The sequence below is a fragment of the Propithecus coquereli genome, unplaced genomic scaffold (assembly GCF_000956105.1).
Source record: "Propithecus coquereli isolate 6110/MARCELLA unplaced genomic scaffold, Pcoq_1.0 Scaffold331, whole genome shotgun sequence".
NCBI classification, from domain to species: Eukaryota; Metazoa; Chordata; class Mammalia; order Primates; family Indriidae; genus Propithecus; species Propithecus coquereli.
The window spans coordinates 1,082,580-1,098,687 of record NW_012148964.1 but is presented as its reverse complement, the minus strand read 5'-3'; the positions used below and the strand labels follow the sequence as shown (position 1 = coordinate 1,098,687).

Genomic DNA, 16,108 nt, shown 5'->3' with positions numbered 1-16,108 from the left:
AGAGAGAGAGAGAGAGAGAGAGAGAGAGAGAGAGAGAGAGAGATTGATTAAGAGTGAGGGAAACACTTTTTACTGATAGGAGATAAGCTCAACAAAGTTTAGTGCCTTATTTATGGGAAAGTGGATGGTGCTGGCTGCACTGTGGCACTGCATAAAAGCGTAAGCGCTGCAGCCACACAGACCTGTGTTGGAATCATAGCTCTGACACACAACTAGCTGTGCAGTCTGGAGTAAGTCTCTGAGACTCTGATTTCTAATCCATAAAGGCGTGAAAATAATACTTATTTCATAAGGTTGTTGTGGGACTCGAACAAGAATATTAGGCATATGTAGGTCTCAATGAATGTTAATTTTTTTCTTTACCCTTAACTTGCCAAAAAACAAAAGCATACATTTGTGTAGCAAAGGAGAGCAAGTTAAGAATATAGTATGATAATATTTTTACTCTTTAAAATTACATTATTTCTTTTTGCTAGAGTACATTACAATATAATAATCTGCTCCCCTGCAGAATTTACTCATGTTAATTGAGACTTAAGGACTGAATTAGCAACTTTTCTTTAACTCACCACATTAAAATCTAAGTTTTCCTCAATCCATGATTTTGCTTCTTGGAATTCATTTTTCATTTCCATAATAAAAAGTGTATCCAGGGCATCTACTATAGTTGCTCCTTTGATGTTACCTGAAAATACCAGAAAAATATTTATTCAGTAAAATATTCTGGATAGATACATTCATGCAAATTGATCATATCTAGGAAAGGAAGAAGGTGATACTGAATTTATTAATAAGCAGTAATACTGAACACAGTCTAAAATTATTTCAGTGAAAGAAAATATAAAACTGTATCAAAACCAGACTAAAAATTATTACACCCTATAGACTGATACACTTATCTTTAAGGTTTCTTCTGTGTTGTAGAAAATAAATCTCTTAGAAATTTCTCTTAGAAATGAATTTATTAATAAGCAGTAATACTGAACACAGTCTAAAATTATTTCAGTGAAAGAAAATATAAAACCAGACTAAAAATTATTACACCCTATAGACTGATACACTTATCTTTAAAGTTTCTTCTGTGTTGTAGAAAATAAATCTCTTAGGAATTTCTCTTAGAAATGTAATTGCATTCTCTAGCAAGAAAAGAATAGGCCTAAAACAAAGGAGCAACATATACATTGTTAATTTAATTACGTCAAAGTGCACCTATGCTAAACTCTAAATATAATTACATCTAAAATTATTTAGTGACAGCCTTAAGAAGCCATTACTCTAAAATGAAATTTTACTCTATGAAACCCTCACTGATGCTAACACACCCCCAATCCCCTAGCCTGGCCAGTCCTGACTCTGGTTTATTTTCTCTGAATTCCAGTGACACGGAGACTTCATGTTGTTCTGGCACTCATCACTTTCTCTCTTGTATTAAAATTATTTATGTGCATCTCTTTTAGTCTGGAAACTTTCTTAGAACAGAGAAGTCATCTCTTGTTCATCCCCAAATGCCTCATGGTGCCCTGCACAATTGTGACAATGAGTCGCTGCTAAAAGACTGGGCACTATACTTTCTACACGTAATTAGTGTTTTAGACAATACACAATCAAATCTATAAATATAAATGGAAGTTATTTCATTGGTACATGTCTTTCAAATGCCAAATTGAGAAATTATCATTAGAAAACAAGTAAAAGAATATTAAAATACTTGATTTTCAAAAATATATAAACTAATTCTAAATCTTATCTAATGATAAGGAAAAAAACCTGAGGATACTCAGGTTTGAAAAAATATAATTTTTTTGAGATAGAACTATGGATTCGGGGGGAAACTGGAGGGAATATTTTAAAGCGGGCATTTTAAAATATGGTATCAGCTTCCTATTTTAATTGATATCTTATTTCTAAGTCATTAAGAACTTTAAGTAATTATTTTTATTTCTTATATTTTAGTTTTACACTGGGTACAACTGGTCAAGCACAAAATCTCTCTCTTTAAGGTACGGTTCTACTGGAAATCTTTTTTACTTCTGAAATCTTCAAGTAATAGTTCTAGTTTTCTGTTTAAAGTGGAACTGGGAGGTTATAAATACTTGAGATAATTTTTTATGTTCATTAACATTGTTTTAAGTCAACGAAGTAACCAGTCTTACTCCCCCTGGGAAAGAGAATAAGGTTCAATATAACTGGTAAGAAAAACCATGAGAAGGAAGCAGTCTCTTAGATTCTTAGAGGAAGAGCTCCCTAATGGCTAATAATTGGGAAAATGCAGATTCTCTCTCTTTTTTTTTTTTTTTTTTTGCTATTATACTACCTTCAATTTTATTTAATACTGGCAGCAGTTCAGTAAGGCAAAAGGAAAAGGAGATTAAAAAAACAAAGAAAGACAAAAAGGAAATAAAATTTTAACAGATGACATAATAAGATTATCTATATAGAAAATAATCTATACATAACTAATAGATTCATAAACAAATTTAATGAAGTTGATGAATACAAGATCAATATACACAATCAATTGTGGTGTTCTATACTGGCAAAAAATATTGATAGAAAATAAAATTTTAAAATTGATAGCATTCTCAAGAGCATTAAAAAATTCAAATATCAGAAACAAATCTAATAAAAAAGATGTGAAAGACCTATATATAGGAAACTATTAAATATTTTTTGACAAAAATTAAAGAAGATCTAAAACAAAGAAGTAGTAACCCTGTTACTCCATTCTATTTTGGGGATTAGAAAGAAATCAAGTATAATAGGAAGGGTACTGGGTAGATCTATGACCCAAAGAATCTATCAAACCCTTCTTTTACTTAGCTTCCTTACTTCCACAATGGGAATGTTGTTAATACCCACAGTACCCATCACACAGGGCTGCTGTGAGGACCAAATGCAATAAAGCATGCAGTAAAGATAATGAAAGTTCAAATAACTGGCCTAATCCATCCTCACTTTCTCTTCTGTGGTACAAAGAGGAGAAACCTACAACCACAGCTGAGATACAGTGAAGATCACCACAGCTGGTTGCCTTGGCCAGTTTATCTATAAAGACAGAGCTTTTACCTGATAGGAAGCCGTTAGTGCAACCCACCGAATGTTCATCTGCTGCTAATCACCTGGGGAGTTAGAAATCCTGATGCTGTACCCCATACCTATTAAGTGAGAATCTCTGGATGTGTGCTCAGGCATCAGTATTTTTTTAAAGTTACTAAGGTCATTCTAACATGCAGCCACTGCTCTATCTGAAGGACACAGTATGAACAGTTCTTACAGAGAACTCCATCAGGTGTACAAGTTTCCTAGCAACATGGCCTTTGGGTCACCATATTACACAGACTTTACTACTCACAAGCTCAGGCAATTAGAGAGAAGTTACTGTCACTAAGAAATCAAACCACATTCTACTCACCAAACAAACTGCTTGAATGGCCTTCTTTTGATATAGGTTTCAGTTCATTTAATCCCCAGGCATAACCTTTATAATTATTCCAAGCATGTTGCATCATCTGAGGGAAAAAAAATGGAAATGGGATTATAATTTGAATTGAGATGTTTTTTGCTACAAAATAGATCATATATTGAAAAGCTAAAGATTAAAACATTAAAATTCACTACTTAGTTAAAAGGATGATGATTAATTGAAAGGGTGATGACAATATAAACTAAAACATACACATATACATTACCCTTTATGTGTACATATGAAAATTTTTCTTTTTTTAGTCCATTTAACCCTATTTAATGTCAATATCACTTTCAAGTCAGTTTCCACAACGGGAATTTAGCTTATCCTAAAACGATAAACCATTCCTACATTTATCTAGTTCATTCTCATAACAGATTAAATCTGCAAAGGTGCTATATTTAAAATTCTTATTTTTGCACAAGGTTCTTCCTGTTTTGTTGACTTCATCGTATACAGACAAATATTCAAGGTTATCACTTTAAACATTTTGATGTTTTTTGACTAAGACTATATGAAAAGGTATTTTTAGATATCTATAGGAAATACAAAATGAAACTCTATGATTATGCCTAGAGTTTGAAACATTCCAGTTTAATATAATCAATCTTTAGTTAGATATGCATGTGTGCATATGTATGTAACTGAAGATTGATTCTGCATAATCCCAACTGACAGTCCACGTACCAGCAATATTTTTAAAAGACAAACCTCTCTGTCATAAATTACTTATATAAATTTTTTCAATGACTCAAAGAATATACATAATTATTTTTGTATATATTTCTTAAAAAATGGTTGGGGACTCTTAACTGTCTAGAACTTATTCATGCCACTATTTCTACCCTGTTAGCAACAGTAATCAAAATATGGACATAATCTGAAAATGTTCTATTCTGGCTCCATGTTTTAAACTATCTTAAAGAGTATCACATAAAGCTACGGCTATTACTCAAGGGCTGTTTATCACTAAAAATCTTTAGTGAGATCAACACATTTTTATTAATAACAAAGTCTTTATATGTCCCTAAACACAACAGTGAGCATCTTTTTTTATCCAATTTCTTTAATCTTCCTATCTCACCACGATTACTAATAACTAGCAAGAATCCATACCATCTGCTGAGTACTCTGCTACAGTGCTCAGAATTGTACTCAATTCTTGCTACAACCCTATGAAAATATGTTTTATTGTCATTAGGTAGATGAAGAAACTGAGGGTTGGAAGTTAAAACCACAACTTTACTCAAAGTCCTAACATTTCTCCACAGCCACGGAGCCAGGGTTCATTTCCAAGTTGGCCTGACCCCAAAGCCCACGACATTAACCAACACACTGCATCATCTTAATGAGTCAGCAGCAGAATCTTCTTTGAATGAATCAGATTGTTGTTCTTCCAACTATCAAAAGCATGTGTAGAAGACAGTGTTTTCAAGATTTTCTTCTTATAAATTAATTTTATTGGAAAGTCTAATAGACTTGAGGGTCAGATAACTTGATTTAAATCTCTACAATGTCACTGATTAGTCACATACTTAAACATGAGTCAGTTTTTGAGACTCTCTTTCCTTATTTGAAAATTTGGGATCATAAATCCTCACAGGGTGTATGTAAGGAATGTATGAACATGGTCTGTGTTTCTGCACCTACCACACTGCTTGACAGATGGCAGGTAATCACACGTTTATTGAATTTTAAACCTATATTGAAACCAATTATATTCACATCCCAAAAAATAGAAACCGATGAGCCTCTGAAAGACTAGGTATATGAAATCCATGAAGACACCCTGAGATTATATCTGAATTTTATTTGGTTTTCTTGCTAAATGTACTACATTTAGTAAACTCTTCATTTCTGTAAATTTCTAAAGATGTTTAATAAATTCAAAAGCTTTTGGAATACACTGTACATCAAAACAGAAAAAAAATGTTATGGTGATTTGTTTCAGCTGCAAATTCGACTGGAAACCAGTGCCGTATACTATTAGTGGCTCAATGATAGCATCAGCTTTCCCGTAGAGGACTGGGTTGCTTTGTCAAAAATTAGCATTTATACAACATACCACTAGTACAGAACCTCCTGAAGTAACCTTTGTAGTATATATTAACTTTCCCTATCTTTTTTCCTCCAGGGAAAATTTGACACTAATAGCTTAGCTTCCTACATTTCAAAAGTTGCTGTGACACGTTTCTCAAAATGGGTTCCTCATCCCACGGGATTTTTATGAGTTAAAAATAAGGAAAGAAGAAGAAAACAATGCGGTCGAAATGCCCTGAATAAAACATCACAAGTAGTTTTTCTGGTAATTGGTAAAGTGAAGAGGAACAGCCATACTGTTAACTGATTTCACCAGCTGGTCACCTCTGGAAATGATTTACCGTATTAAAGCTAACTGTAAGACATCATGTGTGTGCACAGAATAACCGTGAGACTGAGTTCACAGGTCATATACATAAAATCAACTTCTCGGCTCAGATTTATGACTTATACAAGTACTTCAAAACATCAAAAGGCTACTAGCTTTTAATTCTACAGTACTAAGCCATTAGCCAGCTGAGAGACCATGGGGACGAAGGCATTTAATTTCTCCAAGGCTCAGTGTTCTTGCGAGCTCAAAGGACATGGAGGTCACTTCTAAAATTCAACTACTAAGGAGGAAGTCCATGAATAGGATTGATGCTCCCTAGTCATATGCCCCTTTATTTTGTTCTGTAGTCTTTCATCAACTTACCTAGGGTTCCACAGCCTGACATCCCAAGTACAAGGATTAAAACGGGGCTAAACTTCAAATGAAGTACTGAAACCCTCACGAAATAAAATAAACTGAAAGCGGAGCAAAGCAATTTTCTTCCTGAATATTTACATTTGCACTGATGAAAGGTACAGCTAACACACTGTGTGAATGGAAACAAACAAGACACGATGACACAAAATGTCATAATAGCAATCCATTATTCTGACCAAAAAAGATAGAATGAAGACATAAGATAATCAAAAAATAACATTACTTCTCCTTGGCTCTATGTTTATAGAAAAGACTCCTTGACTTTTTCTTTTCTTTCAACTGGCATCAGGGCTGACTAATCAGGCAATGCCATTTATTGAGTATCTGCTACACTATGAATACAAAGATTCTAAAGGACCAGAAGAGAAATATACAGGACTCTATTTCACTTATTATCTAACAGATAATGTATGGAAGCTTAAAATTCTGCCTTCTTATATGCTCAGTAAATGTCTATAAATACGGGAGAACAGTAAGAAAACTAATTCAGTGTTGTGCACAGCTCTATGTTGTACCTAACAATTTGTTTTAAATTTTATGTCATGATCCAATCAAGGACACTGCAAAGAAATAAAGTATGTTTGAATTTCCCCAGTATGTGTAGATTTCATAACTTGGATTTTCATTGCTAAGAACTACTCTTAGCAAATATTTTTATTTGCTGAAGGTTTATCATATGATCTTAAATTTTTCAAAATAAACACACTAGAAATCTTTTTGAAAATCTCACTGATCTTGCCAGACAGCTCCCATGAAGACTTTGCGGTTTCCTCTGTCCCCTTGAAGAAGGCTATGAGTTTAAGTTCCACTTACAGCCTCCTTCTGTGGGGTCTTACACAAAATTTCTGTAGTTTGCACATGTGATCCTGGCTCCAGCTGATTGATCCAGGTCTGGTGCCTGATCCAAAGGCAGATAACTGAGAGCTGGCCATGAGCCTCCAAGGTGAGGTACCCTGGTATGTAGCTCTCACTAGTGATGGAGCTGGGCAACCCAAGCACCTACTCAGTCTAGGGGAGTGTAACTGGGAGATATTTAGAGAAGAATCTGGAGGTCAGACAATGATGTAGAAACAGAAGTACCATTATGCAAAAAGTCACAGAGTCACAAGGCAGTTGAAGCCACAGGCGAAACAGGAGGCAAGGGGAGAAAGGTAAGAGGAAGCTGAGAGAGGCAGAGACAGGTTACTCAGTCATTTGCATGGGGCACCAGCAGAATTGTGTTAGGCCTGTACAGCAGCTATGGAACTACAAACAAGGCTATTGAATCCTGAATGTTGATGAATTATCTTCCCTCTTCCTCTCTGCCTGCTGCACCTGTTTGCTTACTTCCGTGTGTGTCCTTATAGAAAACCTTCTCGTTTATTGAGCAGTAACGCATAAGAGCAGGTCATGGGCAAAGGCATCTGAAAACCTGGATTCATATCCGAGCTCTGCAATCTTCGATGTGATTCTAAGTGAGGCAATTAGTCTCTTGGAGCCCACTTTCTACTCCCACAAAATGTGAATAAATAAAAGCACCAGCCTCATTTGTTGTGGTGATAATCAAATAAAATAATGCATGTAAAGAGTTTAGCACACTGCCTGACACAAGTGTTCAATATATTTTAAGCATTATAATTACTTTTATTAAAAACCTAACCTTGTCTTCGATTTCTGCAATCTGAAACAGCTTCATAATTCTTCTTAGTAACATATATAAACAGAAGAGACAAACATACATGAAATCAGACAAATCTACATCATACACAAGCTCTTCATAAATATACACATTTTAAAATGTACACAACTATTTGGCATCCAAAACGTGGAAAGGATAAAGAGTACCAAGGGGGTAAGGTAATGTTGAGTCAATCTTTAGTTCGAAAGGTTCATATATTGGCTTTCAAGAAATCTTCGTTGCGCCAGGTATGTTTGTGTAGGGGGTTTGTTTGGGGGTTTGGGCGGCTGATTTCGGAAAAAGATATGACCACAGGAGGCAGCAAGACACAACAAGCTTTACTGGGTGGTTGCATGAGAAGGTAAGTCTCACACAGCATGAATGAGATCCTCCAGAGACTCAGGGCAAGGGGGCCGCCATGCAGAAAGGGAGGAGGGTGAAGGAACTCCCAGGGGAGAGGGCTTAGGACTAAGCGATGTCACTCGCCAGCACGGTGGGGAATTTCTAGGTCAGAGAACCCCGAAGGGCAGCTGCAGCTTGGCGTCTTAAAACCACAAAGTTCTATCTTATCAATGGCCAACAGACGCTAGGTAGTGTTTCACAGAATACGTAAAGCAAGCAGGATCTAAATGGCTAAAAATATGCTGTTTTAAGCTATTTTTTAAAATAATTAGATGTGTAAAAATTTGAGTTTGGTGCCAGTGGGTTTTTGAGTTAACAGGTCTCAGCCTGCAGTAAGGAAATAAGCAACCTAGAGGCCAAGAGACAGAGGCCCATTTACGTAACAGCTTGCTGTCTGGTGCTAAAGGGTGGAAGCTCTGTGCTCCAGTGATACTCTTGTCCCCAGTGTTCTCGAGGACACAAAGGGCTGTGTCTGGTTCAGGAGAGGTCTAGGGTAGGAGATGAAACTGGCTGATTCTTAAAGCTGAAAGTGATGTGCCATCGCTCTTAATATTACACTTAGGGTTGAGGCTTTGAAAAACACTGATTTTAAAAGCCTGACAGTAACTTCCACCAAACTTTCCTTGAAATTACTTGACTGTCATATAAAAGTAACTTCTTGAACTTTCAGATAAATTTCTCAACACAAAATATTTTTAGGGTCATTGAATCAACCTTCTTGCTTTCAATCTTTGGTGAAACTGGGAAAGGAAAGGAAGCGACGGAGATACAAAATAACCTGAGGGAATTAATTCACGGCTTCTCTAAACCCTCCACTTACCCACTGGAAAAAATTTCTTCCCAGGTGAACAAACGACAGCAACCTAACCATCCCTCCCTCCGTGTGCTTATCTAATGCTACCCCTCTGCCTACATCTCCCTGTGGGAATGAAGAAGCAGAGGGCCTTGAAGGAGGACCAGGCAGCAGGAGACCTGGTGCTGAGGCAGGACCGTCACCGGAGCACGGCACAGCTGGCTGCCTAAGGTGCTGAACCCTTAAACCCTTAGTTTTCTCATCCTTAAAGAAGAATTGTAACAAAGGCACCACCATGGTGTGGGATGTTGAGAGGGGGAGAGGTTGTCCCTGTGTGGGGATGGGGTCTACCAGAACTTTCTCTACTTTCTGCTTAATTTTGCTGTGAACCTAAAATTGCTCTAAAAAATAAAGCTTATTTTAAAAAAAATTATCTCCCCTGACAACATGGTGAGGCAATCAAATGTGATGACGTGGCTGATCTTTACTCACACACACCACCTCCTCAGAGGCCCCGGCGCTTCAGGAGTTAAATAGAGACAAGGGAGAACACCCTGAAGGAAAGGAGACGTTTAGCTAACTCAGAGTGGAGAGAGTAATTCAGGGATAGGAGAGAAAGGAGGCAGAGCCTGGTGCAGCTGCACGTTCACAAAGACTGCAGGCCTGAAGTCTACCGCAAGTACATCTCACCTAACAGGTGTCAAGATGCCACCTAAGCCGGTCTTGGCAATGAGCCTCCCCTCGCACAGTTCTTCACAGAGCCAGTGGGCAAGGGCCTGCCTCCAGTCACCTTCTAGCTGTCTTCATCCTCCCAGCCAGGACAGTTTCCAATTTTACCCCTTATCAAATTAAAACACTCATTCACACCTCTGGCTCAATCTACCTCTTTCAAATGCTGAAATATGTTAGTCCTCTCTCCCTTTCCCCGAGGCTGCTAAGGTGTTACAGTGACAATGACCATGTACTGAATACCTATTGTTGCCAGGGTGAGAATTATACATGGGAATAGAGCAGGGCTGCCAGAATGGGGAAATGGCAAGATTACATGGCACATACTTATACTAAAAAAGCTACTTGTTGTTTACCTGAAATTCAAATTTAACGGAAAGTGCTGTCTGTCACCTGGCAACGCTAGGATAAAGGGAAAGGACACATTCAGTCCCTGGTTCTATCTCCACCACCAGCTCTCTGGCTTGTGCCACTGCTTTGCCTGGAGCTCAAAAGAGGGGTTGAACATGTGAGGGGCCAGACAGGAACAGAATGGCCAGGTCCAGGGCAACTGGAAGTGAATGGAGAATGTGGCAAAATCAGAGTGAAGGCCCTGACTAAAGCCATTCAAAAAAATACTATGCTGGCTAAGGGAAATACACTTCTGTGAGCCAGTTACCCAACAGCCCAGCAGTTTATGTTGCAACCCCTAGTTCACAGGTGGACTTAGACCTAACGGCTGTTTTTAGGTCTGTGGGCATGTGGCTTCCCACCAGCCCTGCTTGCCATAGCTCAGTGAGCAACTTCTAGTCAACCTCTAGGGTAAGCCGCCCTTCATGGCTGGCTTCCTGGACTGTTCTGGCCCCACTGTAGCTGCTGTCTCCTTGCCACAAACTAGCAAAGTCCTCGAGTTCTGAGATATACAAAGTATTATGTGTAAACTTCTCAGCAACTCTCTTTTCACTGGATGCGTAGCAGTTAAGAATTTTAGAAAGCGTTATGCTGTTCTACCAATGAAACTGCAGGAGCTGTCATCATTTTGAGTTACGTAGTTGGAGGCTGTCAAGGAGGACGTGAATTAACTTTGTCAAACAGCTCCCACGCTGCACCCTGAGGGGACCTCGATACAATTTATCACACTTAATCCTTACAACATCCCTCTGGGGCGTTATTATCCCCATTTTGCAGATGAGGAAGCTGAGGCCCAGTGAAGTGCAGAGATGAGCAAGGCTGTGAACTCGCTCACTTTGATTCTCTCTACTACATCACATACAAGAGCCCTCACACTTTTTTGTTGCTTGCAAACCCTCGACAGTCAGCTGTGGCCTCTGAGTTTTCCTGTTGCTCCATACGGTAGACAGCCCTTTCTGGGGTCCAAGAAGCCATGGCCAGGCCTGGCAGAAAATAACACACCAAATCGGGCTTGTGAGCTGGCTCGAAGAATGTCACAGCACCACCTTTCCTTGCCTGCCTTACATCCTTCAACTCTTACCACCTTCCCTCCCCTCTGCATCAGTTCTCTGTTCCCGCTCTATACCCAGCTTTTCTACTCCTGTCCCTCAATACTCCTTGGGCAGACAAGATGGTTCTGCCCTACCCAACCTGCTGTCACTAGATTTACGGGAAACTGTGGATCCCTCTCCTTCATGCCAAGCTGCTGACTCTACCGGCACTGCTTCTCTTCAGCTGCAGTGTTTTCTGAGGTTTACCACCACCACGGCGGCTAACCAGTTTTCCTTTCCTTTCTCCACAACTCTGCTTCTTTCTCGTTGCCATGTATGCAAGTTGTTTGTTACCAGCTACTTGAGGCTGCCTCTAACCACTGAGTGGATATATATGTGTGCGAATTTCCTTCAGATTTAGATGTCCTAATTTCTCCCACAGCCAATTTTAATATACTTTTTTAAAAAGACGGCAGGAGATATATAAAGAAGGAGTAATCATTTAATGCTACTGCCTGAACTCTAATGGGCCACTGAGCATTAATTCCCCGGTGAAAGAGAGAATGGTTAGCAACGGCAATTTTTCAGCAAAAGAGTCAGAATGCCTGATAAAGCCAGTTTTAAAAAATGAGAATTCTAGTAATAACTACTTGTAGAAGACAGATTGTTCTGTTTCTAAGTATCTCATTCTCCTAAGAAAAAGCCAGTGTCTCTAATTCTACCTCAAAAAAATGGATCTTATGCATTTAATGGTTCTCTTTATGGACAAATTCTGACATTATTTTATAAACTTTTTTGCTGTTACTAAATGGAAGAGGGTACAGGGCAAAAAACAAAACAAAAAATGGAAAAGAAACACTGATTAAGATGTAAGTACATTTCTCTAAAATATTCTTAAGAGTTAGTAATTTAGCATTCCAGAAGTTAGAGGTTAAAAAAGGGCTTGTTCATACGTGAGTATCTAGTACATCTTTTTTAGAAAGCAACACTGTTACTGAGAACATTTTCTTTACATAGAACAGTTTGGCATCAGCTGAGGGTCTACCACTTGCAGTTATTTCTCCATCAAAAACATGTCTTGTGGTTAATGACTACGGTCTCTTTAGGCAGAAGTTGTCACTGGGAGTTCGTAAGTTGTCACTCTGCATTCAAAGGTTCAACCTCAGGGTTTTGGTCTGTTTATTTGGCCGATTTTTAATTAATACTAAAACTGTATTCATTAGATTAGTGCAGCTGAGACTTATGTGGTCAGTGTGAGGCCAGCAAGTGGACATTTGCAGGCCTGTGATGACAACTAATCCGGTGGGCCTTTCTCAACTTGGGAGCCATCAGCAACTATAGAGCTTTTTTAGTGATCAATAGAAAAAGGAATCCTTTGCTGGGGTATCATGATGCTCCCTTCATATTCCAAGGAGATCTAAAAAACTACTCCATTAAAAAATAAATACTATTCTCATGTAGCATCTTATCTCAAAAGGTGTTTTTTTAATTAGTTTTAATATTTGTAATAGAAAGGAAAGCCCAAACATTCTTTTAACTCATGTATACCATTCTACAACTTCAAATTTTCACTCCATTTATCTTTCTGCAGTAGTGACACAATGTTTTTTTAAAATTGAAATATACTATCTTGATTTAAAATTTTTTTTTTTATCTTATATAAATTTTAAACTTTCTTTTCTGAGTTACATGAATTGCTTTTGTACAGTTTGAATCGAAGTTATAACTGTGTTCATCACCCAGACAGTGTGCACTGTACCTGTTAGGTGTGAATTTACCTATCCCCTCTTCGCCCCACCACCTGCTTGATTTCCATTGAGTTTTACCTCCCTGTGTGCCCATGAGTGTTGATCTATTAGTTCCAATTTAATAGTGAGTACCCGTGGTGTTTGTTTTTCCATTCCTGCAATACTTCACTTAGAATAACAGTCTCCAGGTTCCATCCAGGTTGTTACAAAAGATACTAGTTTACCATTTTTTATGACTGAGCAGTACTCCATGGTATACATATACCATACTTTATTAATCTACTCATGTATTGATGGGCAGTTGAGTTGATTCAAATGTCACATATTATAAGAAAATTTGTTGCTTAAAAACAACTTCTGAATGATTACCCTTAAAATTATCCATTATTAATAAATAAGTGGAATATCCATTGTCATCCTAGAATCCATGATCTTAAGATTCTGAAAGTAATCCTTTTGTATAATGCAGATAACAGTTTTAAAAATTATCTGGGTATAACAATAACAAAAACATATAAAAGAAGGTATTTTGAATATAATTTATGAAATTTAGTATCTATATGCTACTACCTGAAATGCTGATTCTTAGGTATAGTCTTGGAGTAGCAACTAGTGATTTCTATAAGACTTAAAATCCATAATTGTTATGTCCCAAAAAAGTATTTTGTTATCTTCCTTGGAACAGAAATAGTCAGCATTTATTGAACGCTCTTATGTCAGAAAGCATATAAAGCACTGACATATCTTCTCATTCCTTTACAACAACCCTGCAAGGAAGGCAGTCTCCCCCTTGAGAGTCCCTCTGCACAGATGAAGAAATTAAGAGGTTAAGTAATTTTCCCAAGATCAGACTTCTAGTAAGTGGTGGAAGTTGGCTCTGAATTTAGGCTGACTCCAAAGCCTAAGATGTATTGTCTTATACACTGTCCTGAGCCAAACATGTGACCCATGCAATCTAGGGGAAGCCTTCCTTCCAAATAAATTTCCAAATAGAGTGTCTCATGTGTTGTTGGTATACATTTCTAATACCTAATTTACTAGTGTAATAACAAATAATTACTCTGGAAAAGTTAACTTTTAAGAGTGAGACTTTGAGAAATATGACGTGCAAAATCAACTTCCATTCTTCCTTCTTTTGAAAGCCCTGCAGATATATGGAGAAATGTTGAACATATTGGTAGATTAAAGAACTGAAAATGAGAATTATCTCTTGCTTCCAGTGCCCTGTAAGGAAAAAGCTGCCTTACATATGTTGAAAAAGAACTTTGCTTTACATTCATTTTAACAGCTAAGTTTCTTCCTTTGAAAGATATTTGTTCCTCTCATTTGGGCATCCTACACAGTTATCTCATTATGTTTACTCTGGATTTTACTGTAGATGATATTTCATCACCAAGAGAACAACCTAATAATTTCATTTGGTGGCTACTGAAAAAAGACATATTGCTCAATATGCTGGTTTAAATGTCAATAGCACTCTAAAAATTACCCTGACAATATCAGATTTCTTATTAAATATATGAAAAAAAAAGTTAGAGATATTATTTTTCAAAGCTCTAACTGTAGTTCCGTTTAGACCTCCATGCTGCTAAGATTATGACTAAAAATGGCAAACACTGATTTTGGACTATACGTAATATAGTAACATCTTTAAGGCATGCACTAATATCTAATATGCCCGTAGCATTACTACCCTATAAACCATATTTCCTATGGACTGAAGATCATCTAAGATGTTTTGTAAGTGACAGCAGGTATTTCCCAAGCCTGAAAATACATTATTCTAACCATTCTGGTAAAGCTTTAAAATCTGATAAAGCCTGATTTTTTTTTCGAATGGTAAAAAAAGATAATCATCATTCATTCTACTGTTGCTGGATGGCAAGTGCCCAGCATTAAATATATGCCAGATTCAGCGACCTGTTAAAATAGACTGCATTACTTAGTGTTAGCTCTGAGTGCAATGACTTCCAATTTTGTTCAGCTATTTTATGGCTTAAAATCAGGCAAAGACCTGCAATAAATTTAAGAAGAAAAAGAAATGCCAAGTTTGTCGGCAGAGGTCAAATTACTTTATAATTCAAAAAGACTACACAAAGCTGCAAAACAATAAAAATGGAAAAATATGAATATGTAGTCTACCTATTGCAGATACTATAGATTGATATCCCCACACCCAAATCTCTTTTCCCTTGCTTGTCCCTGGACAGAAGCTGTAAAAGCCAAATGTGTACTTTCTCAGCCTCTCCACAGTGAGAGGTAGCTATGTGACAAAGTTCCAGCCACTGAGACATCTGTCAAGGTCTCTGGGTATCTTTGCTTTCCCTCTTCCTTCCACTTTGAACAAAGGTGTGACACATGTAGTTGTGCTGTCACGGTGGCTGTTCTGCTGCCATGAGTGAGTTAAAGCCAGAAGAATGGCAGGTGCATCATCCCTTAAGGAGGAGCCAGCCATATAACGTAACAGTCAGTTATTTTTAAAGTTCAAACTAAAGTGATTTTATTACTAACTGATCTACGACCAATCACTAATGAATTTAACACTTACGTAGTTATCCTTTGGTTGTCTTTTTGAAACTTAAGTGATCAACTCAAAGATGGACTTTATACTATACCCTCAATTTGGGAAAATATTAAATACAAGTTTTTCTCTGCAGTATTTCTTTTCGTATCATTTGGTAACTGAAACTACTCTAAAGGTTTGACAATTGATGGCAGTGTAACAACAAATAATACGATTTACCAAAGAAATTATGGTAGCCACGTCCTCTGATCAAGTTTTAAATGACTGATGTGTGGGTTTGAGGGGGAGGCAGGAATGATTAAAGAAAGAGGTGTGTAGCCAAGGTTCCTGGATTCACTCAGAAAATAGTAACATCATGGAATAACTTGAGTAGCTTTCCCCCACTTTGTTTGAAAAAAGTAAAATAATTATACAAAATGAAACAAATTATTCAAGTAAATACTGTTACCAAACAAGACTATGTTATATTTCTGGATAAAACCTCAAATATTAAGATATCTTCTATAATATAATTTATCTACAGCACTAGCAAAAACTGAATTACTCCAATAATTGCATCCCATTTCGGTTACTATATTAG

The 16,108-nt window shown here is 37.2% G+C and overlaps 1 protein-coding gene across 1 annotated transcript in view; it reads right to left on the bottom strand.

Annotated features, from left to right (window-relative positions):
* MAN1A1 (mannosidase, alpha, class 1A, member 1) overlaps window positions 1-16,108 on the bottom strand; it is a 206,938-nt gene that overhangs the window by 161,177 nt on the left and 29,653 nt on the right. The window contains exons 3-4 of the mRNA XM_012650549.1: window positions 3,413-3,509; window positions 570-685 (exon numbers count right to left, since the gene is read on the bottom strand). Coding sequence (XP_012506003.1) covers window positions 570-685; window positions 3,413-3,509 — 213 coding nt within the window. The remainder of the gene's footprint in view (window positions 1-569; window positions 686-3,412; window positions 3,510-16,108) is intronic.